Raw genomic sequence first — 27,457 nt, 5'->3', positions numbered from 1 at the left:
GAGCGCTGCATTTACTGAGCTGAAGAATACCAAAAAAAAAGCAGTGGCTAGTCAATCTCAATCTCCTGTCTTCCTTCTCCCACAGTTTTTCCTCAGCAGTGTATTCAACCCCCTGTCGTCTGAGCGGCTCTGGTTCTGAACTGCAGCTGAACTGGCAATGGACTTGCAACCGCAGCAAACCACCAGAGGCGAATGGTAATGAACCCATGCCCTCTTTTGGAGTGCACACCACCAATGCTGGGGCAGATATACACAATCTCTCTGCTAACCGTTAAGAGTGATGATGATATTCAGCAACCGTGCTGGAGGTTATGTGGATACACGAATGAAGACCATACATACCCTGGAACTGTCAGAAGATGGAGACATGCTGGGATCATGTACGGACAGTGTAGAGACTAGTTTATTAAAATACCCGAGCCGTGCTTTACGCTGTACTTAGGTAATCTAACACAGAGGATTGTACAACAAGGGCATTGATAGCTAAGTATTACTGGGAGCTAATACGAAAACAGTTGTGAGGATGTGGTATAAACTGGACCCCACAACCTTGAGGCAATGGCTAGATATAAGAAATTTAAGTAATGGAAAGACTCTGACATAATCTGAGACTATTTCAGGAAAATTGGGGAAAAGTGGACTGTAAACAGGACCCAACAAAACAACACCGGTAACGATAATGTAAAAATATATAAAGAATTTAAGACAGGCTACTCTGTGACATTTACAAGATGCTCAACAACCATTGTTGTATCTAACAGAAAACAAGCAATAAAGATTGTAGTGGAAGAAGAAAAAAACAGAGAATGACGACGATATGCCCCGCAGCTTTAGGGCAATGTATCTAGCAGAAAGGAAGTGGGACAAGGTCAAAAGTATGTCTGCTATTCAGTGTCTCCTTGATCCAAACAATAATGCTTCAGCACACCGTTGACGATCAGGGTAAGAAGTTGCTCTGACTCTGAGCACAGTCGGTCAACTCTGTCGACGGTTACACTGAACACTTCTAAAAACAGTGAGCTCAGCGATAAGTTGGAACTGATTTCAGACACACAATCAGTATAGATTGTCGCACAGCTGTGGGAAATAGCAGAGCAATGTCCGTTACTGGACGGGGCGCTGCACTGTGTCACCGGGCAGACAGACAAGACAGGCAGGCAGAGAGACAGACAGGCAGGCAGACAGAGAGACAGGCAGACAAGACCGGCAGGGAGAGAGACAAAGCAGGCAGGGAGAGAGACAGACAAGACAGGCAGAGAGAGAGACAGGGAGACAAGACAGGCAGGCAGGTAGTGAGACAGGGTGACCAGACAGGCAGGCAGGCAGAGCGACAGGCAGAGGGAGAGACAGAGAGACAAGACAGGCAGAGAGAGAGAGCGAGACGGAGACAAGGCAGGCAGGCAGGCAGGCAGGCAGAGAGAGAGAGACGACAGGCAGGGAGAGGGAGACAAGAGGGGCAGTGAGAGAGACAGGAGACAAGACAGTCTGGCAGGCAGAGACAGGGAGGTGACAGACAGGCATGCAGAGAGAGAGGGCGACAGGGAGACAAGACAGGCAGAGAGAGAGACAGGGAGACAAGACAAGCAGCGAGAGAGAAAGAGACAGGGAGACAAGACAGGCGGAGACAGACAGACAGCACTGATGTGTGAAGTGACCTCAGCAGTCAGGCTAAACAGGCTCCGACGGAAAGAACCGATAAGAAAAGTCACACGACTTCCTCTGAACAAACCGTGATGATGGTGATGAATGGTGCTCGTTATTTTAATTACTCGTTATAGGTGAATGATCATGACAGGTCACGCGGCTTGATTGTGAGAAATTCAAAAAACCCCTCTCAGCTATGTCTGTCTCACACTGTGGGACTAAAAATTGCCATAAGGCAACAGGAACGCTCTGGTAAAAAAAAAAAAAGCTAATACGACACCAGCCACGTTTCAGCGTCTTCCTCCCCCCCCCCCCTTCACAAATTCCTACGAGTCACTCACTCTGAAAGGGCGCATTGTGGCACAACCAAACACTGCTGCCCCGTGTGGCGTAATAAGGGGAAGGCGGAGAGTGGAAGCGCAAGTGACCCAGGGTAGAATTCACCGCCGGCTGCCCAAAATACCGCTCCTCCTTTCCCCTGCTCTCCGGGATGACTGACCGCACTCTTGTCCAATCAGAGAGAGAAATCAAATTTTTAAAAAAAGAGAAAATGCGGGGAGGGGAGGGTCTTGCAGCGAGAGGCGGGGTTATGCAAATGAGAGCGCCGATCTGAAAGAGATGCCCGGGGCTCGAGGGCTTGTGCGCGCTAGACGAGGCACTTGCTCCGGAGAGTCAGGGGGAAGGACGGTACACACACACAAAACAAACCACTTTCGCTCGACCGAAAAAAAAAATACAAATAAAAACATCGCAAGATGGCTTCAAAGTGTCCCAAGTGTGACAAGACGGTGTATTTTGGTAAGTGTTGGCCGCTTTCATGCCAGTTTTGATGTTACTTTTATTTAGCACGTGATGAGGTGATCCGTCTCTGTTTACAGAATGATAACTCGGGAGACGGAGATCCGCCTTGACTAGTCGATGGGTCCGCAGGGTGGACCGAGCGATAACTAGTGATCTGTTTTGTTTTGTAAACCTAACCGCGCTATAGCTTCACAGATTATATGTAATGTGATACTCTCAGTGGGATCATTCATAATTAACTGTCACTGTAGCGTAGTATGCAATGGATCAAACTCAACCATGTGTCTGTCTACTACCATTGGCAGTGAGCGTGTATGGTAAACCCTGCCAGGGGTTCTTTACATTAGAGACGTGCTCAGCATTCCTGAGGTTAGGTTGCCAAGTCAATGATTGACAGAAACAAACTTTGATTAAAACCCCAAAAGAGTTAATGTGAAAACGAATCTAGAAAATTGCTCTAAAATAAACACTGCTATGTTTCATTTGGGCAGATACAATTTTAATGTCTTCGATGGAAAATGTGATATTTATGCACTTGTGTACGTCTTTATACGACTATTTGATGAGTTATCTTATTTTTAACACTGAATAGTGCCCCATGTAATTTTGTTGTGTTTGGTTAATATCCAAACCTGGCAGTTGGCTTTGGGAGGTTGCTGGGCATCCTTGCCAAGAGTGCAATAATGCCATATGCCAAAATTGCCCACTCGTAGAGGAGCATAGTAACAGTGTCCTGACCGAGCTGCGTCAACTGGGAAACCAGCATGCTTGTCAACAAAGATGCAAAACAAAACACCCACTTGGGCAAAGAGCGTTGACTCGCACGCAGTCATACTCAGCGAAATTACATGTTATGTCCATAATAACAAGGGTGTACAGTGACACTCTGCCAAAGTAGCACGTGCACTCTTAGCTAAATAACATTTAAAAAAGAGAGTACAAGATAGAGGAGGCAGTGATTCTGGATGCTTGGAATCTCAAATTGCACACAACGTGCTCCTTCGGGGAGAAATGTATGTAAAATGGACGTGTTCTAAGGGAGAATAGGCAACTGAACCCTGAGTAATAACCTGTGTTTATGTTCTGGTGTCAGAGCAGAGCAAACAGAATCTGGTCATGGGTGCTCGGCCTTCCCACACACTTAACGGCACACAGAGCTGTCATGGGGTCGGAATCAATTATGAGAGTGGATGGAAGCCCTCTTACATAACAGGAGTGGCAGTGAGCATCCCAGCTGCTGCTCATCCTTTGGGTCCCACAAGGCTGTGGACCAGAATAATACGCCGGCAAATAAGATTTGCTTTCCTGAGATACTGTTATACACATCTGATCGTTCTTTTGCTTTGTCGCCTTCATTTGCAGCAGCGTGTCAGCCGTTGATTCACGACTCCTCAGTGATGTATTTTTCCATTTGTGTTTTTTTTATGTAACACAACTGAGGTCCTGCCTAGCGAAGTTATTTTTACCACTGTTTGGGTGTAGTGTGTTGCGCTGTGCTTTGGGTGGAGTGAGCCTGAGGCTGACTCGACTGCAGAAGCGGTGGGATTGATGCTGGGCAGCTACGGGGAGCCGTAAACCAGCATGGGTTGGAGTTAGACGTCCGAATAGGGAGGATGGGAGAGAAGGGAGTGAAGGTGTGAGTGGCCTTATTGTAAAGGTTTAATCATTGCAGAGGAGTTTGCTGGTGTCAGAGCTATGATGAAGCATGGGAGTGTTCAGGGGAGGGGGGGATTGTTTTGGGCTGCACTGCCCACGGCCTGAAACATCCAAGATGACGTCATCCGAGGATTTCCAAGAGCTACTGTTGGAGGAAACCAAAAGTCACCTACACACTTCCCCTCCTCAGCCTCTCAGACCCGAGAGAGAGTTAAAGGCTGGCGACGTGGACAGAATATCAGATGACATTATTTTCTGTCATTTTTTTCCCAATTTTTGAAATCGTAGGTCAAAATCCGAACGTTTTGGGATTTTGCTTTTCTTAGGCGAGGTCGCAAGTTGCTGGGAAGAGTCCAGCCCTTTTATGGAGAGCATCTGTCGCTGCGTAAAACGGCCGAGTATCTGTCACCTCTTGCAAAGTATTTGCTGGTGTGGCTCTCAGTCGCTGCCCAAGGCCTCTATGGCGCTTTTCCACACTGCGCTCAGGCGAGATGTTAAGTCATGACATTTGAAGGTTTTATTATGGTGATCTATTTCACCGTGGTTCAACATTTTGCTTCATTATGCACCGTTTTATAGAGTCCCACTTTACAAACGGTGTTTTTAGTTGTATCGGATTAAGCAAATGCAAAATTGCTCCAGATGTCTTGGAACCTTTTTCTTTTTTTGTGAACAATTTCCTCCTCCGCTGTTGGAGTCGGCATGCTTGGATATTTTTTTTTTTAACAGAAGTAGCACGGTAAATTGCAATTTCCTGCTTCTCCCTGGAGTAATGTTATGTTTTTGACATTAGACAAAGATAAGGAGACCCCATCAAAGCAAGCTGATAGCTGGTTTGCATAGTTCACCATGCATGGCACCGTAGTTGGATGTTTTCGTGGGTAGTAGGAAGGTTATGCAGTGAAAGCTCGGTAAAAGTAGTTCTGATGTAACTGGCTGCAGCGAAAATGAGACATAAGAAGATCAAGAGCAGACTACCGGAATATCACAGGGTCCCTGACCGCACTGCGAAAGCTAGATCAGACCTTCGTATCCCCCCCAGCCCGACTAAAAAGAGAAACATGGGTTGTGCAGCTTTACGTTATGTTGGGTTTGTGTAAGAGAGGATGCGAGATAGAACGAGGGTGTGTGGTAGGGGGGGAAATGTGCTTTCAATCTCAGAATTGGGCACATGCTTTTCATTGTTACTTGTCTTTTATCCAAATTCAATTAAAAATCTGCTCCCTTTTTTCTTGTGGCTAAAGAGTCATGCATGGTGTGCTTTTATAGAGCAATGAATGGGTCAGCCTTCCATGCACCCAGGTCCTGCAGCTGGCGTAGGCCAGGATCAGCTCCAGTAAGACAGCTATCTCCGTCCGTCCGTCCATCTGTCTGTCCATCCGTCCGTCCGTCTGTCCGTCCATCCGTCTTTCTGTCCGTCTGTCCATCTGAGCCACTTTCTGGAATGGAAACCCTTCTTTGGTTTGGGGGGGGGGTGTTTTATGATTTTCCGTTAGTTACTTTATGGGGCGGCTTTTGGCAGATGGCTTAATTTCATTACCTCTTAAGGCAGACGTTGACTGCAGTACCGCGCTGTCGTTAACTTATTTGCGGCCGTTCTTTCTGCTTTTCAGTCGCACAGAAGGGCTGCTGACCGCTCCAGTGAACGTCACGATGGACGTCGCTCTTTCAAATTTCACAGATTAACTTTCACAAATCCCAAATAAACATCGTTTTAAATAGCATCTCGGGCTTGCCAGATCGCTTAAAAATATCTGTAAAGGGGTCGCCGAGATGGTACTTTTTCAATTTAGCAGGTGGGAGCTGAACTTCAGTTCCCAGGGTTCACGTCGCGGCCTCACATCCATCAAGTTCGGGTGATACGGGGGCCACTGGGAACACACTGGGGACACACTGACTGACATGTGACTTGGTCGCGGGCCCCGCGGGGAATACAGTTGTGGCATTTGAGAGAGAGAGTGCATGCAAAGCCGAGCTAAAAACCCAGCGCAGCACGGCTCACTAAATCTCCAAATTCAAACCCACATTTGTCTGAGCGACCCAACAACAACAACACTGGCTCTGGTGCATGACAAACGGCAGCACTGGCTCTTTGTGAGACTAAGTGAACAAATGAGAAACTAATGGGCTCTAATGCCGTTCTGCTGTGAGATTCTCTCGCTCGCTCGCTCGCTCGCTCTTCCCCTCATATGCATCATAATTATTTTGGTAACCTCTTCCTCCTTTTCTTCAGTGACTTGGTTTCGCCTCAGGCCCTCAATTTCGTGTCCCCTGAATTTAAACGCAGGGGACATGGAGGGTGTGTGGAGGGGGGGGCTTTTCCTTTATTCGAATGTAGACTGTTAAAGTGCCTCACGCATTATAATGAGAAACGACATCTCCGTTCACACAAAGCTCCATCTGTACCCGCACGCTTGGTCGCCCTTTTAATGGGGGGGGGGGGCAGAATACCTTAAGAGTACGTCCTCCTCTCAACCCACCCCTGGCGAAGCGCACCGTTTCCCACACACCTCCCTCATCCTCCTTGACCCCAGACATCCACAGAAATACCCCCCCACCCCCCTTTGTCTGCTGATGCCAGAGAACCCTGTTTTCCACTTGGCTGCCCCATACGCCGTCTGAATGCACCTTGTCTGTTATGTAATGTCTTTTTTTGAGTTGGTGCCTCCTACTTTGTGCCATTGCATAACTAGTGGGCCGCTGTGAGTCCAGGCGATGAGGGTCCCTGTTCTTTGCCTTCTTTTCTTTTCTTTCTTTTTTTTTTTGTGTGGCAGAAGTGTGATCCTTCTAATGGGGGTGGCGCTGGAGTAGCTGCTGAAAGACGGGCCGCTACCCGTGCAGGTGAGAGCATCTCGCTCCACCTCGCCACAGCCCGGCCTCTTATGTAACGCCACAGGGCGGATGACCGGCTCGCCTGCTGTTTTTAGTGCATACAAGCTTTTTTCAAACGCTGCAAAACACTTGAGAATTTTCTGCACTCGTGCAATGGGAGCGCTCCTCGGTGCAGGTTGTGAACAACTTTTTTTATGTTGTGGGGAAAACAAAAAGCAACAAAAAAAACCCCCAAAAACTGCTTACTTCACTTTGTATAGTGTGATACTACCTTCTGTTGCATAGTCATAGGATGTGTTCTTCACATGGTGTGAGATTCATGCAGTGGCCATATCAAAGCAGTGTGGGCATCATTCTCAGACATTGACCCACTCGCATCCTTAGAACACATACTCACTGCTTTGTAGGCTAGTCATGACGGCAAGGACTCTCGGAAGACCAGTAACCCCCAGCCACCCGGTGTGTGTGTGTGTGTGTGTTAGGGTGAAAGCCCTGAGGTGGATGGGATGTGGGGCTGATGAGCCACTCGGGCAGGGACTATGAAGCGGTGCTTTGCCTGCAGCTGCCTCTGACCAAAGCAGACAGGATGTGAGTTAACTGCAGCTCATTTGCGTCAGCCGCCAGGATTCACGGGGCTGGCCTCTTTATTCACAGAGGGGGGGGGGTAGGAGGGAGAAAGGACTGGGGAGGAAACCTTGCCTCCGCTGAGGCGACAGACGACCTCCAGAGCTCGAGATTTTGCTGTAGGGTTGCATCAGCCACAGGGAGTGTTGGATGCGGACACGTGCTTCACGTAGTTTCTCTGGCATCAGTCTCCAACCTGCTGAGCTGATGTTGGACCAGGGAGCTTCTTGCACACACACACACACACACACACAGACACACACACACACACACACACTCTCTCTCTCTCTGTAAAAATCAGGTCAGAGTTTTCAGCGCGCCCTACCCCTGAGGTCAATTTGTTTTTAATTTCAATCAGATTGGGCAGTGGATGGAAGGAAAAGAGTCAAAAAACCCTTCATCCACAAATCCTCGGACACTCGCTAGTATCTTTCATCAGCCTTGTCGAGCAGTGTTGCATAACCTATCAAGGTTTCCACGGTTCGTAAGCGTACGGTGATGGCACAGCAGCAGTATTTAAACAATTTCTTGTTATTACCGAGTGTCTGTTCCAGTTGAAACTGGTCAAGATGTCTGTATAAGATACCAACGTGCCGTTAGATTAATTGGTTTCCCACCTCAAGACAAATGATCACAATCGCAGCATCAAGTGAAATAATCAGGATGATCGTTTTACACAAAATCACGCATCCCTTCTGCCAGTATATCAATGTGCATGAATACAGTCATCGTCGTCATCGTCGTTGTCTTCATCATCACTTGACTTCCGGTTTCCATTCAGAGTTTCAGTTTATGTTGCATGAATGCAAACTGATGAGTTCAAGTTTCATTGACGGACAAGCCAGTTTGCACGTACTGGGAATGTGACCTGGTGGGATGCTTAACATGCAGCACATAAGGACATCAAAACAGCATTACATAGTAGGGGAAAAAAACGACGACAAGCCTTTTCAGTTGCGTGAGATCATTGAACTAGACTGCCGCACAACCCGCCCCCCCGTCAGTGTACAGGGTGGAGTGGAATGCTGGTGTTTCCCCAAGAGGACTGAATGAGCATTGTCTTCCACCGCGGCTAAACGTCCTTGAGGGTGTTTGTATTCCAGAGAACAGAATGGAGAGGGGATGCAGAGGAGGAAATGCCAACTCGCCTGTTTTTTCCCCTCCTTGTCTCCAGGCCCTAAAGGCGGGAGGGAACATGGTTTGCGCTGGATGTTTGCACCTTCGGTGTTGTCTCTGCACTCTCCGTGTGTGGCCCCTGCCCTGACTTTTGGCCCCTCAGGTGTTCGGTGTTTAATGGAACGTGGCGTTATCACACTGAGACCAAAGAAGAAGTCGGCGTAGTCTCAGCTGGTATTGATGGACGGAACGGAGCAGGCGATGGGGAAGTGTGTGTGTGTGTGTGTGTGTGTGTGTGTGTGTGTGTGTGTATGTGAGTGAGTGTTTGTTTTAGGGGGTTACAATAGGCTGAACAGATGGGTCCATATTAGTGAGGGCTTGAACCGAGTCGTATCCAGCCAACTGTTACTGAGGAGCTATTTACAGTCATATAGGTTACGTCATGAACCAGAAGGCCTTTTTTTTCTTCCTTTCACCATGTAGGCCAGCTATTAGCGAATGTCTAAATTAGACCCATTTGATGTAGTATGCCTCATCTGTGAGAAAGAATGTAAATAGTTGGAAAAGATTAAAGCGCACTATAATAATTATCTTGGGGGGGGGGGGGGATGAAGAATTTTAATTTTGTTTTCGGCACAGTGGCCCAGTGGTTAGGGCTGTTGCCTCACAGCAAGAAGGTCCTGGCTTCGAACCCCAGTCGTCCCAGGTCCTTTCTGTGTGGAGTCTGTATGTTCTTCTTGTGTCTGCGTGGATTTCCTCCGGGTGCTCCGGTTTCCTCCCACCATCAAAAAAAGACATGCATGTCCAAGGCATGGCCACGGCAGTGGAAAGAAGAACTGGAGTTGGGGTGTCCAGGTAGCATAGCGGTCTATTCCGTTGCTTACCATCATGGGGATCGCCGGTTTGAATCCCCGTGTTACCTCCGACTTGGTCGGGCGTCCCTACAGACAGATGGCCGTGTCTGCCGGTGGGAAGCCGGATGTGGGTATGTGTCCTGGTCACTGCACTAGCGCCTCCTCTGGTCGGTCAGGGTGCCTTTTCAGGGGGGAGGGGACTGGGAGGAATAGCATGATCCTCCCACGTGCTACATCCCCCTGGTGAAACTCCTTACTGTCAGGTGAAAAGAAGCGGCTGGCAACTCCACATGTATCAGAGGAGGCATGTGGTAGTCTGCAGCCCTCCTCGGATCGGCAGAGGGGGTGGAGCAGCAACCGGAATGGCTTGGGAGAGTGGGGTAATTGGCCAAGTACAATTGGGGAGAAAAAGAGGGGGGGGGCACAAAAAAAAGAAGAAGAAGAAGAACTGGAGTTGGTCCCCGGGCACTGCAGCTGCCCACTGCTCCTATACAATAGAATTAAATGCAGAGAACACATTCATTGCAATCTGCAATGATAAAATAAAGTGGTTTTCCTTATTATTATTTTTCGCCTGGTATCCCGCCTCTGTGAGGAAACTGTGCCAAATCACTGAAGGCACTGAGTGCCATCTTGCAGCCAGAGACCTCTGGTTCTAATCTTTCTGGGCCCTGCTGATTCTGTATCACCTGTAGTCGACAGCGGGTCAACAGTGAAGAAGGGTTGCAGTGATGAGCTACTGTTGCTACCACTCCAAACCGCCAGCGTCCTCTTTGAATGCATCGGATTTCCCCCATTCATGTCACCCCGGTCGAATTATTGAGTGATAAGAGAGCACCCATATGAGATTTTGGAGCCTGGCCCAGCCTCTGGTGGACTTTGCTATCACCCTGCCTGCTGCAAGCTCAGCTGTGTGAATGTTGTGCAGTGCTTGTGTTTATATCTCAGCCGCATACTACCCCCAGTCCACTGTGAGCGGTGGTGTTTGTGTTTAGCAGCCATGCTGCTGTTGACAATTAAGCAACTGTAATTAAGGAGATTGGGAAAATGGCCCATTAGCGTCTCCCCCTCCTTCCCTACATGTCTCATTAAATGAAGCTGTTGGCTAATGCCCCATCCAGTTCTGCAGTGTTTGTTTGCGGTTTAACCCCGCTTTCATTCTTTTTTTCTCCTTCCCAGCAAAGGGAAACGTGTCTGTCTATACTCGGCCCCCTCAAGCATCATTCGATAGCCATTGCAGTACCTTCGTCCATAATAGGAGTGTTTCATGAAATGGTGCAAACAACCAGTTGATGTGATTACAAGCCAGAATGATGTTCTCTGACGGTGCTCTATTTATCGCAGGCGGAGTCGAATCAGTTAACCCCCCGACTCGAACTGTGGTAATCTCATATAGGCCTTGGCATGCATACAAAGGCCCATATCCCTCTGATCTTCATCCGGTGAATTCCTCCACCCCCATAACACACACACACTCTCTCTCTCTCTCACACACACACACCTTTCATTCACAATACCGTATGACTCCAATGTCCCAAGAAGAAGGGATCAGACTCTATGAATGTGCCCTTTTCATGACAGGGTATGACAGTTTTGCCGAGTAAAGAGGATGGGGCTAAAACTTCCTTGCCCCAGACTGGTCATATGGTTGTTGTAGTCCTGTAACAACAGCAGTAGCATCTGCGTGCTACCTGTTGTCAGGGTCATTGCTTACCCTACCATAGCGTGGAGCTGTTAGCTATATTAGTTCTGAACCTTTTGTAATGGAAACTAGTTGACTATGCCATGTTTTTTGAGAACAAAAAGACATGCGAGACGCATCCAAATCATGTGGTGTATTTTTGACTGAGCGTGATGTAATCCTTCTAACATCATGGTCAGAAAGAGATGCTATTTCGCATCGTAACGCTTCACAATGTCTTTTTGTCACAAGGATATCACATCACATCACATCACATCACATACCATACCGGAGCCTTCCTAAGGATGCTATACTTAAGTCAGGTGGCCAAACACAGAGTGAGAGGAGCACTGCAGCAGAATCAGGAATCAGGAACGTTTATTTGTCGTTTCATTTCATGTATGCAAGTAGTACATGAAATATCGTTCTCCCCAGCTCACAGCAGTGCAACACAAAGACAAAAACACACATCCAAAACCTACAAGAACACGTATATTCAAATTACAAAAAAAAAACTACCAAAACTACAAAAACACATACATCCAACATACCCCCCCCCCAAAAAAACCCCCAAAAAACTAAAATTTCACTGTCCAAGAGAGCAAACGCCAGCCAGGATGACTGTAGGAACTGCCGGTCTGTATGGGCTATCAGTTAGCTTAGCTTGCCCCACTTCTGCGTCCTGCCAGACTGCCCTTGGTGTTTCCTCTTCAATTACCGCTCCAGGAAGGGTTGTGGTCCTTGGGCCCACCGGATGCAGCAGACCAGGCTCCCCCAGCCAATCCAACAACAGCTCTCCCAGCCAAACACCCTCGACACATCTTCCCGCACTCCACACGACAACACCAAAAACACAGTCAACGCCAGGCGACACCGCCGCCAGACTGCCCTCAGTGTTACAGGAATTGCCGGTCTGCATGGGCTAGCAGTTAGCTTAGCCTGCCCCACGTCTGCGTCCTGTCAGACCGCCCTCGGTGTTTCGTCTTTGGGCACAGCTCCGGGCAGGGCCACGGTCCCTGGGCCCACAGGACGCAGCAGACCAAGCTCCCCCAGCTTATCCAGCACCAGCTCTCCCAGCCATCAGACGAAGACACAAACCAAGACACAGATGCGGACAAAGACACCATGGACGGCACTGGGTGAGGCTGCTGCAAACGTGAGTTCGTGCCGCCATCTTCCCACATTGAAAGCAGAAGGTGTTTGGAAGGATATCTCAGTGATATAAAACCATATTGACAATACAGAGGAGCCAGCCGTTAGTCTGAGGAGCTTATCTCAGAAACTTCCAAGCAGAGCTAAGCAGCTTACAGCGGTGCAGGTGTCATATGGTTATTGTTCTGACCTCTGACCACTGGCGTTCTGCCTTCATTTGTCCTCCTCTCCTCTGTGGAGCCAAGCCCTCTCCAATATGTCCATTTGTCCTACTTGGAGTGACATCAGCAAAACGGGAAACAGACGTACGACCGATTGTTAAGCTCTGTTGCACTGTACGGGCTTTGACGCAATTCAAAAATGACATCTGGATTAAATCAGGTCCTAAATCACAAAAATGACAAAACACTTCTGACTGCCGAGATCAAGCAAATGTCAGTTGTTGTTTTTCAGCAACGCCATAGCTATTAACGTGCCAAAGGAAGAGTTATGATGTACACTGAGATCACACAAGCTTAAAGTGTGCGCTGTGATCACAATTACAACAAATTATCTGTTGGTAGATCTGCAGGAAACCAGGTGAGAAACCAGACTTTTCCAAACTGCTGTCTTTTTATAAGGGAAGTTCAACCAAACCTGAAGGAATCCTGTTTTGTGTGTGTGTATGTGTGTGTGCGTGTGTTTGTTTTGCTCTTTAGTCCAGCTAGGTTGGTGTTGTTAGAGAAAATAGTTTGACTAAAACAGGATTTGTTACTTCCTCAACAGTGTTTACAGTATTAACCTGGCCATCTGGACACACTTCCTCGTGATGAGCCATTTGTTGGTTTACGCCAGCAATTGGGTTTACTCTCACGGCATCGCCATAACGAAGTGGGGAAAGCAGGTTGTGGCTCATCATTAGAGAGCCAGAGTGGAAGCTTTATTTGTGCCCACATGTGAAGTCCCTTTTGCCTGGACTTCAGAAAGCTAAACCTCCGTCCGTCTGTTTACTGGCTGATTCGTTTTGCTGTCCCTCCATAGGAACCGAGTGAGTGAGGGCAGAGATTTAGAGGGGTTGACGGTTGTTGAAGTGTGAGTTTTCAGGTATTTTCGAGGGGCGCCTCCTTGTTATGCAGTCAAGTACACACGAGTTCATCTGTACAGTGACACCGGTCGGTGTCTCGTCCAGTCATGTCAGCGGCTGATTTGATGGTCCCATTCCAGAGGTGGAGGATATTTGAAGGATAAAAAGTATAGTTGGTGGCCGGGAGACAGGAGGATGAACAGCTGGGCCAGACGCAGACCCCGCCCCCATCACCCCACCCCCACCCATACCAACACAAGCCTATAATACACACAGACACCCTTCTAACACCACCCCACCCCACCCCACCCCCACCCCTACAATAACAACTGCCCTTTAGATTAGTGAGCTGTTAAACTGCGCGCCACTATCACCACAAACATGCACGTGCGCACACACACACACACACACACACACACACACACACACACACACACACACACACACACCAATGCTGGTCCCACTTACACACTTCCTTAAAACGGTGTCTGGAGGTTTTTGTGGCTATCCTCTGATATGAGAGGAATTCAGTGATTTATGGTATTTATTTTTACTCCGACTAAAAGCCACTTTGAATCAATCTAAATATCCCCAGTAGTCTTTGCCCAAGTCTGCACACTTCTTCTATGGTGCTGTCAACAAGCGGTCTCCTCCACACCTCTCCGTTCTTCTTCACGGTGCCATTGTTGTCTTCTTTATTGTCTTTATGAAATTTGTGCGGAAAACCGACCAACAAAACTGACCGATAAAGTGAATTAAAACTCTGTAGAGCGCAAGTGGATCATATCAAAGCCAATTCTCAGAGAAAGAAAGAGAGTTTTGGGGTAGGGTGAAAGGGGAGGTGTAGGAAACAGTTTGTGTTGTCTGGCTGATTGTGTCCTGCCATGATAAGGGAAGGCGTTTCCTCCGTTTCTTCAGCCGACTTCAGTGGGGCCATTGGTGGAAGCAGGAGGGATTTATAATTGGAAAGGGGTATAATTAGGGCCTCTCTCCAGTCTGGGGAAGCGGTCGGTCCAGGGGATGGAAATGGGGTCGGGGGTTGGCGGCGGAGATGGATGGGATTTGAAGGGGAGAGATGGGTGTGGAGATGAAGGGTGGGGGGTATTACACAAAGATCTGGGTCGGCTGTAGGCGCCCCACTGTCCCGGCTGCACTGGAGTTCACGGCACTGTCTGTCTGCTCCGCTATGACATCATGGAGACATCCTGTGTGGTACACAAGCCTTCCCAGAATTCCTTGCTCGCACAATCGTTCACTGCCCAGGCCCACAAGCGTGCAGACCAGGGGCTGAGATACAGGCTAATGATTATTCTGTACGCTGAGGCCATGCAGGATGTAATTCCCCCTCCGAGCTAAAAGATTGAACGGCACATTATAGGACGTACAAAGGCTGATAGAATGGGGGGGACAAAGACCATTGTTGAGAGTAATCCATTTAAATGCCGCTTTATTTGAGATTTGCCCTGACAACGTTTTCTCATCTCTTCCCTCTCTCTTGCTCTCTCTCTCTGGTCTCTCTATCTTGTTGTTTTGTCTTTTGTGTACAGCTGAAAAGGTATCGTCCCTGGGTAAGGACTGGCACAAGCTGTGCCTCAAGTGTGACCGCTGTAACAAGCTTCTGAATGCAGGAGGCCACGCCGAGGTCAGTAAACACCCCACCAGTAACAGGGTTTGCTGTTGAAATAAGATTGATGTGGTACTCCATCCATCCATCCCAGAAGGAGAAATCTTCTTGGCTCTCCCCATCCTTTCCTCACAGAGGTGGGCAACATGATCCAGAAAGGCCGGTGTGGGTGCAGGTCTTTGTTCCAACCAAGCAGTTACACACCTGATTCTATTAGTCCACCAATAGTCTTTGCTAAGGACCTTGATTTGTAGACTCAGGTGTGTAGCTGCTGGGTCAGAACAAAGACTTGCTGCACCCACACTGGCCCTTTCTGGATCTAGCTGCCCATCCCTGCCCATCCAGAGGGAGGCCAGGCCCTCTCTCCAGAGCTCCTAGGGTACTGCTGGGTGAATTTTACACGATATCTACTTATATGTGCAAAAATACCATGTTTAAGAATCGAACTGCGGAGTATGAATCAGATTTCCATACCGGGGCCCTGTGAGGGCGTGGCGGCCTGTCCAGTATGTCTCCCCGCCTGCTGCCCAATGACTACTGGGATAGGCTCCAGCGTCCCCGCGACCCTGAGACTAGGATAAGCGGTTTGGATAATGGATGGATGGATGGATGGATGGGTAATAATATAGCATAATGTCATAGTATAGTAGTATTATATAATAAGTATAATATCAAACCAAAACTCATTTTCACATGATTCTACCTCAAATATTTCAGACCTCATTTTGTGATAAATTTAACTCTGTATTATTACTTTGAACGACAAAAGTGTGTAATACAAAATGGCTATCAGCATTTCATCTTGATGCAATACCATTGAAAGATGATACACATTAATATTGAAATATTGCCCAGCTGTACCGTGAGGTTCAGACTTGCTGTAGTGGGAGGGGAGGGGGGGGGCAATAAAAGAGGACCTAAAATAGGGAATAGGTTTTAAATATGTAGGACTACGAGTTTTGGGATTATGGATGAGAGGACTAGGGAAGCATTATGGCCTCTTTAGTCTTGTATAGTTGAGTGTGTGAGGCACAGCAGGGAACCTGTCCGGGTTGGGAGTCATTTTGCCACCGGGACCATCCATGCTCAATGCTGTAGCTATCTGTGAATATGCACTCACTGAACTGTGAAGCGCTTGGAGAGCACCCACTAAGCGACATAATGTTGTGTTCTTTTTAAAATGGACTCAATGAACTGTGTGTGGGGGTTGTGTATCTCTCTTCGCTCATCTTGTTCAGCTGTTTGTTCTCTCGTATTAAGACTCTTGCTCTTTTGTTATTCAAACTCGTACAGGGGGGCTTAACGGCACGGGTTCAAAAGCCTTTGACCCTTGACGTCATTGTTTCTGTGCCTTACATTCTTGTTGTGCAATAGGGGAATCCAGTGTGTCCTGGTTATTTATTGACTTATTATTGACTGGCCATCTCTACAGTAGGTCCTCTGTGGAAAACACAATCGCACGCGCCAGGTTTCTGGATGCGTTTAATCACAGGATCTCACAAATCCGTCAGTGTATTCGTTTATGTAACACAAATTTTGTGATTGCCATATTCCACTGTATTAACCAGTGCACACAATAGTACCATTTGAATACTGTATCATACAATAATACGTTACTGAATTAAAATCATCTTCGCACACGAACATTTCATAATGGTGTAAAAACGCAGTGTGATTTGGGGCGTCCGGGTGGTGTAGCGGTCTATTCCGATGCCTACCAACACGGGGGTCGCCGTTTCGAATCCCCGTGTTGCCTCCGGCTTGGTCGGGTGTCCCTACAGACACAATTGGCCATGTCTATGGGTAGGAAGATGGATGTGGGCATGTTTTCTGGTCCTTGCACTTGCGCCTCCTCTGGTTGGTCGGGGTGCCTGTTCCGGGGGGAGGGGGAACTGGGGGGAATAGCGTGATCCTCCCACGTGCTACATCCCCCTGGTGAAACTCCTCACTGTCAGGTGAAAAGAAGCGGCTGGCGACTCCACACGTATCGGAGGAGGCATGTGGTAGTCTGCAGCCCTCCCCGGATCGGCAGAGGGGGTGGAGCAGCGACCGGGATGGCTTGGAAGAGTGGGGTAATTGGCCAAGTACAACTGACAATTGGGGAAAGGGGAAGAAGGAAAAGTCCCCCCCTCCAAAATAAACAAATAAATAAATAAAGTGACAACAGTTATGTTTACACACCTTGTATTTTCATTGTTTTTTTTAATGTAATTTTATTATAAATGATAATATTATTATATAATGGGTAGAGATGGGTACATATTATTGTGCATTTATAATTCTTTTAATGTACTTAAAACACTGATATACCATGATTCTTAGACGTATATTTAATTTCTTACTAAGACACGCGAAGCCTGTTGGTCTCCGAGCGGAAATGTCCTCGCACTTTGCATTCTGCCGGGTTCCTGTTTGCATCCCTAAGCACGGCGTGACCCCGGTGGGAATCATCGACCCCCAACCCCAACCGGATGAGTTGGTCTTAGGTCCCTCTTCCTCTGTTATGCAATCAGACTGCAGCGTCGCATCTCAGCACGGTTTTTCTGACCGCGGCTCTACGGAGAGCGCTCGTCGCCATCGGTCTCTCGTTCGCCCGTTGGGGGGTTTTGCTTATTTTCTCTTCCCGTTTCGTCTCCCGTTTGTGACCGAGCCAACGGCTCAATTTCTGCTCTCTCTGTGCTCCGTGAGTGAGTTAACGCTTCGCACCCCCTCCCTCCTCCCTCCATCACACATGGCAAATCTACTGTCACCAGCAGCCCCTCCTTCCCCCGCACAGGAAGGACGTAATCGCGGCCTTCAGCTGAACACAGATATTCCCTGCAGACTCCCAAGAGGACGCTGTGCCGTTGTTTAATCTCTCTGTGATTACAGTAGTGTGTATGGTACACATCCCTCTCTGTTTACCTCTCTAACACAGACATAAAAACCCACACTTTCACTCTCTCTTCATGTCCTCCATCTCTCTCATCCTTTCTCCATGGACCGCTTCCAAATCCCGCCCAAGGCAGCCGCTGAAAAAAACAAAAAAAAACAAAAGCCCTCAATGCCCGGTCCACGTCATGGAAATAAAGCTGGGCTGGTTCGGGAACATGGGAGTTATAGTGTTAAAAAAAGGAAGAAGGAGAAAGAAATGAAGGAATGTGAAGGGATTTGAGGGGGGGTTCTTTGATGTTATTCCCCAGCTCGGTATGCAAGAGTTCAGGGACCTTAGGGCTGCACTGTCTGATTTTTTTTTTTTTTTTTTATGAAATGGGAGGGGGCTCTCGTAGGGAAAAGAAGCCCAATTTGGCCTCACAACAGCTCCCCGAGGCGGATGGCAGATGGCCAAAGCTCCCGGAGAGAGAAGGTCGTCGGTGTCCTCTGTCCACCCTGACAAGGTCACCGCAGCGCTGTTCCGCCTCGCTACATTCGCTCAAACGGGGCCCGGGTCCGGGCCTTGCAAGGCAGTGGGCGGACGCTGTGGGGCGCGGAGCGTAAGAAGAGAGGGGGGGGTGGGCCGGAGCGGGAAAGATGGATGGAGAACGCAGACTCGGAGCATCGGGGCGCAGGAAATGGAAAGGCTGGGAAGAGAGTGGGATGGATAATCCATCTTCAGGGTGCTCCCTGCCTCTGGGTGTAAGCCAGAGACGGAGCCACAATGATACTTTTACTGTAGTCGGTACCACACCAAGCCAGTTTAGCAGACAATGGAGGCCTCTGTGTCGGTTTGTCCTGTCTGAAGGAAGTCGTCAGGGCTTAGTCACAGCCTAGCGGTATCAGCCAGATCTTCACAGAACCCATAAATGTCACCTTAAATGGGTAAAAGGACTTTGTGTGTGTGTGTGTGTGTGTGTGTGTGCGCATGTGCGTGCATGTTGGGCTTCTTTAACAGTAGTGGATTCTTCCATGGCTAATGTATTATTGAGGGTGAGGTAACGGGCCTTTTCTGCCTCGCTGTCCGCCGAAAAAGAAGCTCATGTGGCGCGCTGTTACGAGGCCAGGTGTGGAAGAGGGGATTGTGGGTAGCCTGTCCCTCATTCCATGCCAGTCCCGGGCCACCCGGGGACTGGCGCTTTGCCTATGCTATCGGTGCCATCTACTCGCTTCTTCTCATCTATGGGCATTGGGCTCTGGACCAGTGGATACTCTGGACCGCGGCCCTGACCCCCCCCCCCCGCCACCATGCGACAGCTGACCCCTGACCACGTGCCTCTTACATGACCGCCACCTTCCCAGCTCGCAACGGCAGCGGGCCGCCCATGACTTAAACGGGCACTCTCTTTGCTTTTTTTTTGCCGTGAATGTCCAAGGGGACAGACAGACCTGCGCCGATGCGTAACTGTGGATACTGACAACAGACCCCCCGTGTCCTGGATACCTACAGTGTCCTGATGCGTTGGGGGAACTTGTGACATTGACATCAGCCAAGGTTGGGCTGTGAAACGATGAGCACCCCAGACTCCCTTTTTCTCTCTCTCTCTCTCTCTCTCTCTCTCTCTCTCTCTCTCTCTCTCTCTCTCCCTTGCCGTATTTTCCTCCCACATAAAACTAGAGTATAAAATGTGAGAAAATGGAAGAGAAACCCATGAGAGATTTTTTTTAAACGTGTCGCACCATTCATTGGGAAATTAGCCAAGCTTTGGTTATTACTGTTCTGATCCTTAGGTGTCTTGATATTCTCTTTGGTCTTAATCTGTATTTTAATACTTAGCTTTCTCTTCCCTGCAGCACGATGGAAGACCATACTGCCACAAACCGTGCTATGCTGCCCTCTTTGGACCAAAAGGTGAAGCACACTACTTTTCACTGAAAGTGCCTCATTTGTCATTCATCACAGCTTATTATCCGAGATGGTCTGCAAGTTTGTTACCCTAAATAAGTATAATAAACTTCAGAACATTTGAAAAAGGTCTTTCTGTACACAAGTTGTTTTTGTAGCTGTCTAAAAGGACAGCAAGAGAGAAGAACTGTGTTTGTCGCTGATTGCATCATTACGTATATGTGCCGTGCAGGTGTGAACATTGGCGGAGCAGGCTCCTACGTGTACGACACCCCCATCAATAACAACAACCCTTCTCCCACTGCTGTGGACTCAGCCCCCAAAATGGAGGAGAAGAGAGTGTATGCTCCCAAAGCACCAGCAAAAGGTAACTGGCAAGTCTGTGTGTGTGCGTGTGTGTGTGTGTTAGTCTGCACACAAGCGCCACAGATAGTGATTATTTTCATAATTAATTTGAGTATTTTAATGATATTTTGGAGGAGAAAATACTCGTTATATTGTGGACTTGTTTATTGGACTGGTTAAAGGAAATTGGAATTCAGTCTAATCCTATTAGACTATTTCACCTTCAAAACACGCCTCTGCACAATCCTCCGACTCCACAGAGCCGGCAAATGATTTTGTTCGCGAGCACTATAAAATGGGTCCAGCCAGGAGGACACCAGCTTGGACTAAATGAAATCACTAATTAAATTACATTGTTTTTTTTTTATTGCAACATTACATTTTAAATCTTGGGAGTTCTTTAAAGTGTTGCTAATTAACGGCACCTTATGTGATACAAGATGCATGTGTTTTTTCCACTACACTACCTTTCACTCCATTACGTCTGTCACACGCAGGCATAAAACTTAAGGAATAAAGCAGACAGTATGTCGACAAAGTGGCGGCACAGTGATTAGCGCGGTCGCCTCACAGCAAGAAGGTCCTGGGTTCGAGCCCCGGGGTAGTCCAACCTTGGGGGTCGTCCCAGGTCGTCCTCTGTGTGAGGTTTGCATGTTCTCCCCGTGTCTGCGTGGGTTTCCCCCGGGTGCTCCGGTTTCCTCCCACAGTCCAAAGACATGTAGGTCAGGTGAATCGGCCGTACTAAATTGTCCCGAGCTGTGAATGTGTGTGTGTGTGTCTGTGTGTGGGCCCTGTGATGGACTGGCGGCCTTTCCAGGGTGTCTCCCCACCAGCCGCTCAATGACTGCTGGGATAGGCTCCAGCGTCCCCACGACCCTGAGTAAGGATAAGCGGTTTGGATAATGGATGGATGGGTTGATTGAGTTTTAGAAAGCATCACGAACACACACTTCCGGCCATGAGCCCACTGATGGACTTGTAAAGAGCCTGCCAGGGGAGTTTATGAGATCTAGGAAATACGCAACATAACTCAAGTCCCTACTCAATAATGAAGCTAATATTGAACTCAACTGGTGATGAAAAATGTGTTAAAAATCGTTTGCAAGCGTAATTTCAAATGGCAACATGACACAAAACAAGCACGACTGAGTTACATTTAAATATGTCATTTATATATGTCTGCATCTGAATTTTGAACAGGAGTGTGTTTGTGGGCTAATTCTCCAGCTCCTTGATTAAATAGCTTAAGCTGCAGTACTTTGTATTCGAGGGGCTCTCTTGCTATGCATAAGTTGTTCTGTGTGCACGATGTGCATGATGTCTGCTATGATCAGCAAGCTGGTGAACAGCAGCCACGGCTTACTTTGCGTTTTACATCAACAGTACATCCCTATTATTCCATCTCAAACGTTGGAGCATGGAGGACGCGCTCTCATCACAGGCTAGTTCGGTTTTGTGTTGCACACAGGAAACTATATTTTTTATTCTTTTGTTTCAAAAGGGGGCAGCAGCAGTGGCGCAGTGGTTAGCGCGGTCGCTTCACATCAAGAAGGTCCTGGGTTCAAACCCCGGGGTTGTCCAACCTTGGGGGTCGTCCCGGGTCATCCTGTGTGGAGTTTGCATGTTCTCCCCCGTGTCTGCGTGGGTTTCCTCTGGGTGCTCCGGTTTCCCCCCACAGTCCAAAGACATGTAGGTCAGGTGAATCGGCCATACTTAATTGTCCCTAGGTGTGAATGTGTGTGTGGGCCCTGTAATGGCCTGGCGGCCTGTCCAGGGTGGCTCCCCGCCTGCTGCCCAATGACTGCTGGGATAGGCCCCAGCATCCCACGACCCGAATTCGGATAAGCGGCTTGCGTAACGGATGGATGTTTCAAAAGGCTCCCAGACTGTTGCTGGGTTCCCCGTCCAAGTCTTTTGTCTACTCTTGCCAAATTTCCACATACCAAGTATTCAAGGTTTGAAGTTTTGTTGGAGGATTTTTTTTGGTTTTTTTACTTAATTATTCAAGCAACTCACGAGGAGTCACTTCATGCCTGCACACCGTCATCGTGCATGTGGAGGTGCTCACTGCTCTAAAGTGTGTGCATGTTGACACAGAAGCGTTGTCACGGAGAAGATGCTAGATAAGGAAGTTCACCCCAGTAGACCGGGAAGTGTTGCAGGATGCCGTGGAACGGAAGGGAGGCAAACTTCCACCGCCGAATCAGCGAAAAAAGGCCGTGATACTGCAGGACTCTGGGGACTTGAAGGGGATTTTCTTCAAATTTGTCAGTCAGGGATTACCCCACAGCAGGTTTTCCGAATGCACGCTACTCCGGTCGGCATGTTCGTTAATGGGACTCTCTGAACATATCACCCAAAGGCTAGTCTTATTAATTATCGCTTTTGTGCAGTTTTCATATCCCAGGAAGTGCCACCAAGATGGTCTTTTGAAGTAAAAAAAAAATAAAATCTGACATCTTGAATAAGTTTACCCTTAGCAATCACCCACCGCTCCCATTAACAGCACTGAACTCCCGTTGAAACATGTTCACGTCGCAAGTGTGAATTTCTTTTTAAAGGTTGCATTTGTAAAGGTTGCAGTTGTACCCGTAGCCAAATGAACACACGTGTCCAAATGTTCATTTACCCAAGTGGAAAGAACAGAACCTAAGAAATCCTCTGGCCCCGCCGCTGAGAAATCACAGCCAAGAAAATTTACACTTGCATTTGGTTTGCTTGACTTTCCTGGATCTGTTTGTTTACCTTTTGCCAATGGCTCCATTTTCAAACATAAAAAGCTCATTTGCCGTTTGGCCCGGTCCCCCCCCCCTTAACCAAAGAACGGTACTTTGTGTTCAGTTCCAAAAGGAAGATACTCAATTATCAAACAAGCCCTCTTTCCATTTTGTTGCGTAATGCTTTTTTCAGCGCTGTAATGCACTTGTTGTGTGGTTGCAGCTGGCAGCATCACCACTTTCTCTGGCGAGGCCAACTTGTGTCCCAGGTGCAACAAGAAGGTCTACTTTGGTAAGTACCTCTATGTCATTTCAGGGAACAAGGTGGATGAAAGCAGTCCCTCTGGGCTACGAGTTGTGAACCTGCAAAGTGGTTGCCATGGCGCCCGAGATGGGTTTTTATTTTCTCGTGTGTGTGTGTGCTTCACACAGCTGAGAAGGTAACATCATTGGGCAAAGACTGGCACCGGCCCTGCCTGCGCTGTGAGAGGTGCGGAAAGACCCTGTCAGCTGGCAGCCACGCAGAGGTAAGAGATGGAGGGATGGGAAAGAAGGAGGAAACAAAGACAAGGAAAGAAATGGAGGGAAAGAAAAACTGAAAGTGTGGCTAGGTAGCATAGCGGTCTATTCTGATACCTATCAACACAGGGATCACCAGTTCGAATCCCCCGTGTTACCTCCGGCTTGGTTGGGCGTCCTGACAGACACAAATGGGCGTGTCTGCGGGTGGGAAGCCGGATGTGGGTATGTGTCCTGGTTGCTGCACTAGCGCCTCCTCTGGTCACTCGGGGCGCCTGTTCAGGGGCAATAGCGTGATCCTCCCACGTGCTACGTCCCCCTGGTGAAACTCAAATCAAGTTGCATTTTACTGTCAGGTGAAAAGAAGCAGCTGGTGACTCCACATGTATGGGAGGAGGCATGTGGTAGTCTGCAGCCCTCCCCGGGTTGGCAGAGGGGGTGGAGCAGCGACCGAGACGACTCAGAAGAGTTGTGTAATTGGCCAGATACATTTGGGGAGAAAAAGGGGCAACCCCCCCCCCAAAAAAAAGAAGTACCAAAAATAGAGGAATTCAACAACAATCTCTAAATAAATGCAAGAAGGGGAAATGAGTGAGGGAAGAAAGCGAGGGAAAAAAATAGGAAGGAATCAAAACAAAAAAAAAAGATAAAAGATGAAAGGAGGCAAAATGAAGAGACTGAAAAAACGAAGACGCACATGAAAAGAAAAGGAGTGAAAACGTAAATAAAGAAGACACCACTATTGTCGTTGTTCTTTTGTTAAACGTTAACGCTTTAATCTTTGTTTCGCTGCAGCATGATGGCCAGCCGTACTGCCACAAGCCGTGCTACGCTGTGCTCTTTGGACCCAAAGGTAACCGCTAGGGGGCGCTATTAGCCCGCTAGATATCAGATACACTTGAAAACAGAATGTTCAATGTCTGCACTGGGTGTCGAGCTGCGCACGCTGCAGACCTTGCACGCTGGAAGCGTTGCAGAGGAGAGATTTCCAAATAACAGTGTGTCGTAGCGCAGCACTCTGCAGCTTGTCTTGCCTGCTCACATCACTCCTTGTTCTGCCCTCCTTCTCAGCCCCTTGACCTTTCCTGTGCTTTTTGTTTTGTTTTTTTTTTGGTCTTGTGCTTTGTCCAGGGGTGAACACAGGCGGCGTGGGCAGCTACATCTATGACAAGGAACCCAGTGATGTGGCCCAGCCCTGAATCTCTGCCACCACCCTCCCTCCCCACTCCTGCCTCATCTCTCTCGCTCTCTCTCTCTCTGCAACACGTTTACCATTGAGCACAGTGTTATTGTTATTATTATTTGTAGCCCTGCTATGACCCCCCCCCCCTCCCGTGTACATACAGACCCAAGACGACCAGCCCTCCCCACCCCTCTCGTATGCCCCCCAGAGCCTCCACTGTGGCTCTTCTGCTCCCTGAATTTTGACCTGCCCCTACTAGTCCCACGTGAGGTCCGCTACATTAGACCCACTGCTAATAGGAACAACTCATTGATTTGAAACTGCTGCCGAGATGTGGATTTTATATGTACGTGTGTGTATGTATAAATATATGTATATGTATAAATATTTTGGGCGGGAGGCTACTTGGCACTAGAACATGACTGTACCACTGCATTGTACTGTGTGTAGTACTAGCTTCCCTGTGTGATTGCAACACGTTACCATGCACCAGGACCTGGTGGTCGTTCACCTCGACTCCACCCATTCCACCTGTCGGTGTTTACATATCTATATTTGGATATGTACACAATACAACCGCACAGTAAACTTTCACTGAAATAAAATGTTACGCTGTTACGTTTCCTCGCCGAGACCCCCCCGTAACAGTATGATTCAGAGCACGTGTGGTCAATGGGAGTTTTAAGCTGATGAAAAGTAAAAAAAAAAAAAAAAAACATGCATCCACTCTTTGAAAGTGATCCCCACATATGTGAGAGGTGCATTGTGGGTGGAGGGGCAGCACTTTTACAGTGATGCCGCTGACAGCCGGAGGAATTTTTTCCCCCCTCGGAGGCTGCTGCACACACACACACACAGGTGGTGCTTTGGATCACTCAGCCAATAGAGCCGGTCCATCACAAATCTCCGGTCTGGCGGCCCGGCAACATTCATGATCAAATGCTTTTTGTGGGGGGGGGGGGGGGGGGGGGTTTGAGAAAAAGAGGGATTCTGTTTCAAATCATTAAGATGTTCTCCGAGGACTGACGCTGTAAGGCAGCGGATAGCCGGGGCTTCGGTTACACAGCGAATAGACCGTGTTGACCCTGCAACAAAAAAAAAAGAATGAAAGGAAAGGAATGTTATTTTTAATCTGTCTGATTTGGGACCATGCACAATCCAAAGCAATGCACGTTTTAAAGCGACGCAGCGGCTGTTGTGCAAAAACCACCGTAACTACATTTACGAGGATTTGTTTTTATTGTTGTTACCGAGATTGTAAATGCTCATGGCGCTGTGCGAGCTTCCATTCTAACCCCCCCCCCGTTATGATTATTAAAGTGCATATACAAGTGTCAAATCTCTTCTCCCCCCCCCATTCATTTTGAACAGCAGCGTTGGTTAAAAGTGACGCACACATTAAGGCTGCAGGTCTGGGACGTGTGTGTGTGTGTGTGTGTGGGGTGGGGGAGGCAGTGAAAAATCCGTTGTAACGTTTTGCTAGGGGTTAAATTTATTTATTGATTTTTGCTTATCCGTGTATTTCATCAGTTACCGACCGACAGGACAGTACTCCCCCCCCCCCCCCCCCCAGTGGGTTGTATTATAAAGATGATGTGAGGCAATATAAGCTATATTATTCACTACCATCAAGTTTTGGTTTGTTTTTTTACTAGTAAATAACCCTGCTGTTACCTCCCTTGAAATGACGATACGCCGTTTGAATTTATTTATGCCGTTTTGCCATTAGCGGATCGCTAGCTCGTAGAAACGAACAAAACGAGACACGTGCAGACAAGTCATTCTCTATGAATGTGCATTCTAGTGTTACCTGACTGCTATTATTTTTTCTTATTTTACTTTAGATTTTTGATTTTACCTGTTCTATCTAGTAGGGCTTGGAGCGCTGCAGGGCCCACTGTTTGCAGACTGAAACCCTGCACCCAAGCTCTGCAGCATTCATCTTTCTAATCCCTGAATAAATATTTCTATGAACTGTTCTTCTGTGTTACCATGGTTACTCTCAAACCGTCTCCTCTGTTTTCTGTTCATGACTTGCAAATAAACAAACTACATGTGTTGTGGCTTTGTGGTTTCCTTTTGACATATTGGAACTGAGTGCCGCCCTTTTCTTTTTCTTCGTTTGTTTGTTTTTTGGTACAGCATCAATCCATAACTCCCAGTGAGTGACTGATATCAGTGTTGTATCATTTTGTGTGTCCTCACCCACTCATGTTAAATCCTCATAATGATGATACTGTTTTATTTGGTTATTTTGTTACATATGAATATTCAACCTTCTTAAACAGATGAAACTTTCTAAAGTATGATGTCACACACTCCAGATGGCCACATTTGGTGTCTAGAAAAGCACTGTATAAATGTAATTATTTTTTATTATTATAATTATATTGGACATCCAGTCTATGTCTGTTAAAAAGGGAAAACAATATGAAATGCTAATCACGTTGGAAGATGCAACTGCCAAGACAAAAGTCATTTACATTTAAATACTGATTTCTGTGTTAGGTGATGATAAAATGTAATTTACACTAGGGTTTGAGCTTCTGTAACTCAGTGATATTTAGCTTAAATCTGACATTTCAGACACAAATTACAAGGGGTTACCTTTCTGGAGAGATCATGATTGTGCCCATATTTAATAATAATAATAATAATAAAAAAGAAGTGTTCTGGAGGTACAGCCATTTTAGTTTGGGTATTAGGATTTTGGCGTTGGGCTCAGTCATCGGGGAGCATCTTAACAGACGTGTCTTCACTAACGGACCACGTGCACATGTGGCAGCTAAATGGCAGGCAAGTTCTCGCGAGAAGTGAGCTCGTGGCCAGCTGTCTGACAAGGCCCGCGCTTTAATCACCTTGCCACGGAGCCACTATACTTATCAAC

The 27,457-nt window shown here is 47.7% G+C and overlaps 1 protein-coding gene across 1 annotated transcript; it reads left to right on the top strand.

The window, feature by feature from the left end:
* Nucleotides 1–2,271: 2,271 nt before the first annotated feature.
* On the top strand, nt 2,272–26,629 carry crip2 (cysteine-rich protein 2). Its single transcript, XM_056295536.1, has 8 exons — nt 2,272–2,442; nt 14,971–15,065; nt 19,755–19,812; nt 20,039–20,173; nt 23,092–23,160; nt 23,301–23,395; nt 24,183–24,240; nt 24,519–26,629. The coding sequence occupies exons 1-8, from the start codon at nt 2,400–2,402 to the stop codon at nt 24,584–24,586; spliced, it is 621 nt and encodes a 206-aa protein (XP_056151511.1). The 5' UTR covers nt 2,272–2,399; the 3' UTR covers nt 24,587–26,629.
* The last annotated feature ends 828 nt before the right edge of the window (nt 26,630–27,457 follow it).

The sequence above is a fragment of the Lampris incognitus genome, chromosome 16, assembly GCF_029633865.1.
Source record: "Lampris incognitus isolate fLamInc1 chromosome 16, fLamInc1.hap2, whole genome shotgun sequence".
Taxonomy (NCBI): domain Eukaryota; kingdom Metazoa; phylum Chordata; class Actinopteri; order Lampriformes; family Lampridae; genus Lampris; species Lampris incognitus.
Note: the sequence above shows the minus strand (reverse complement) of the source record. Positions and strands in the feature narration are given on the sequence as shown.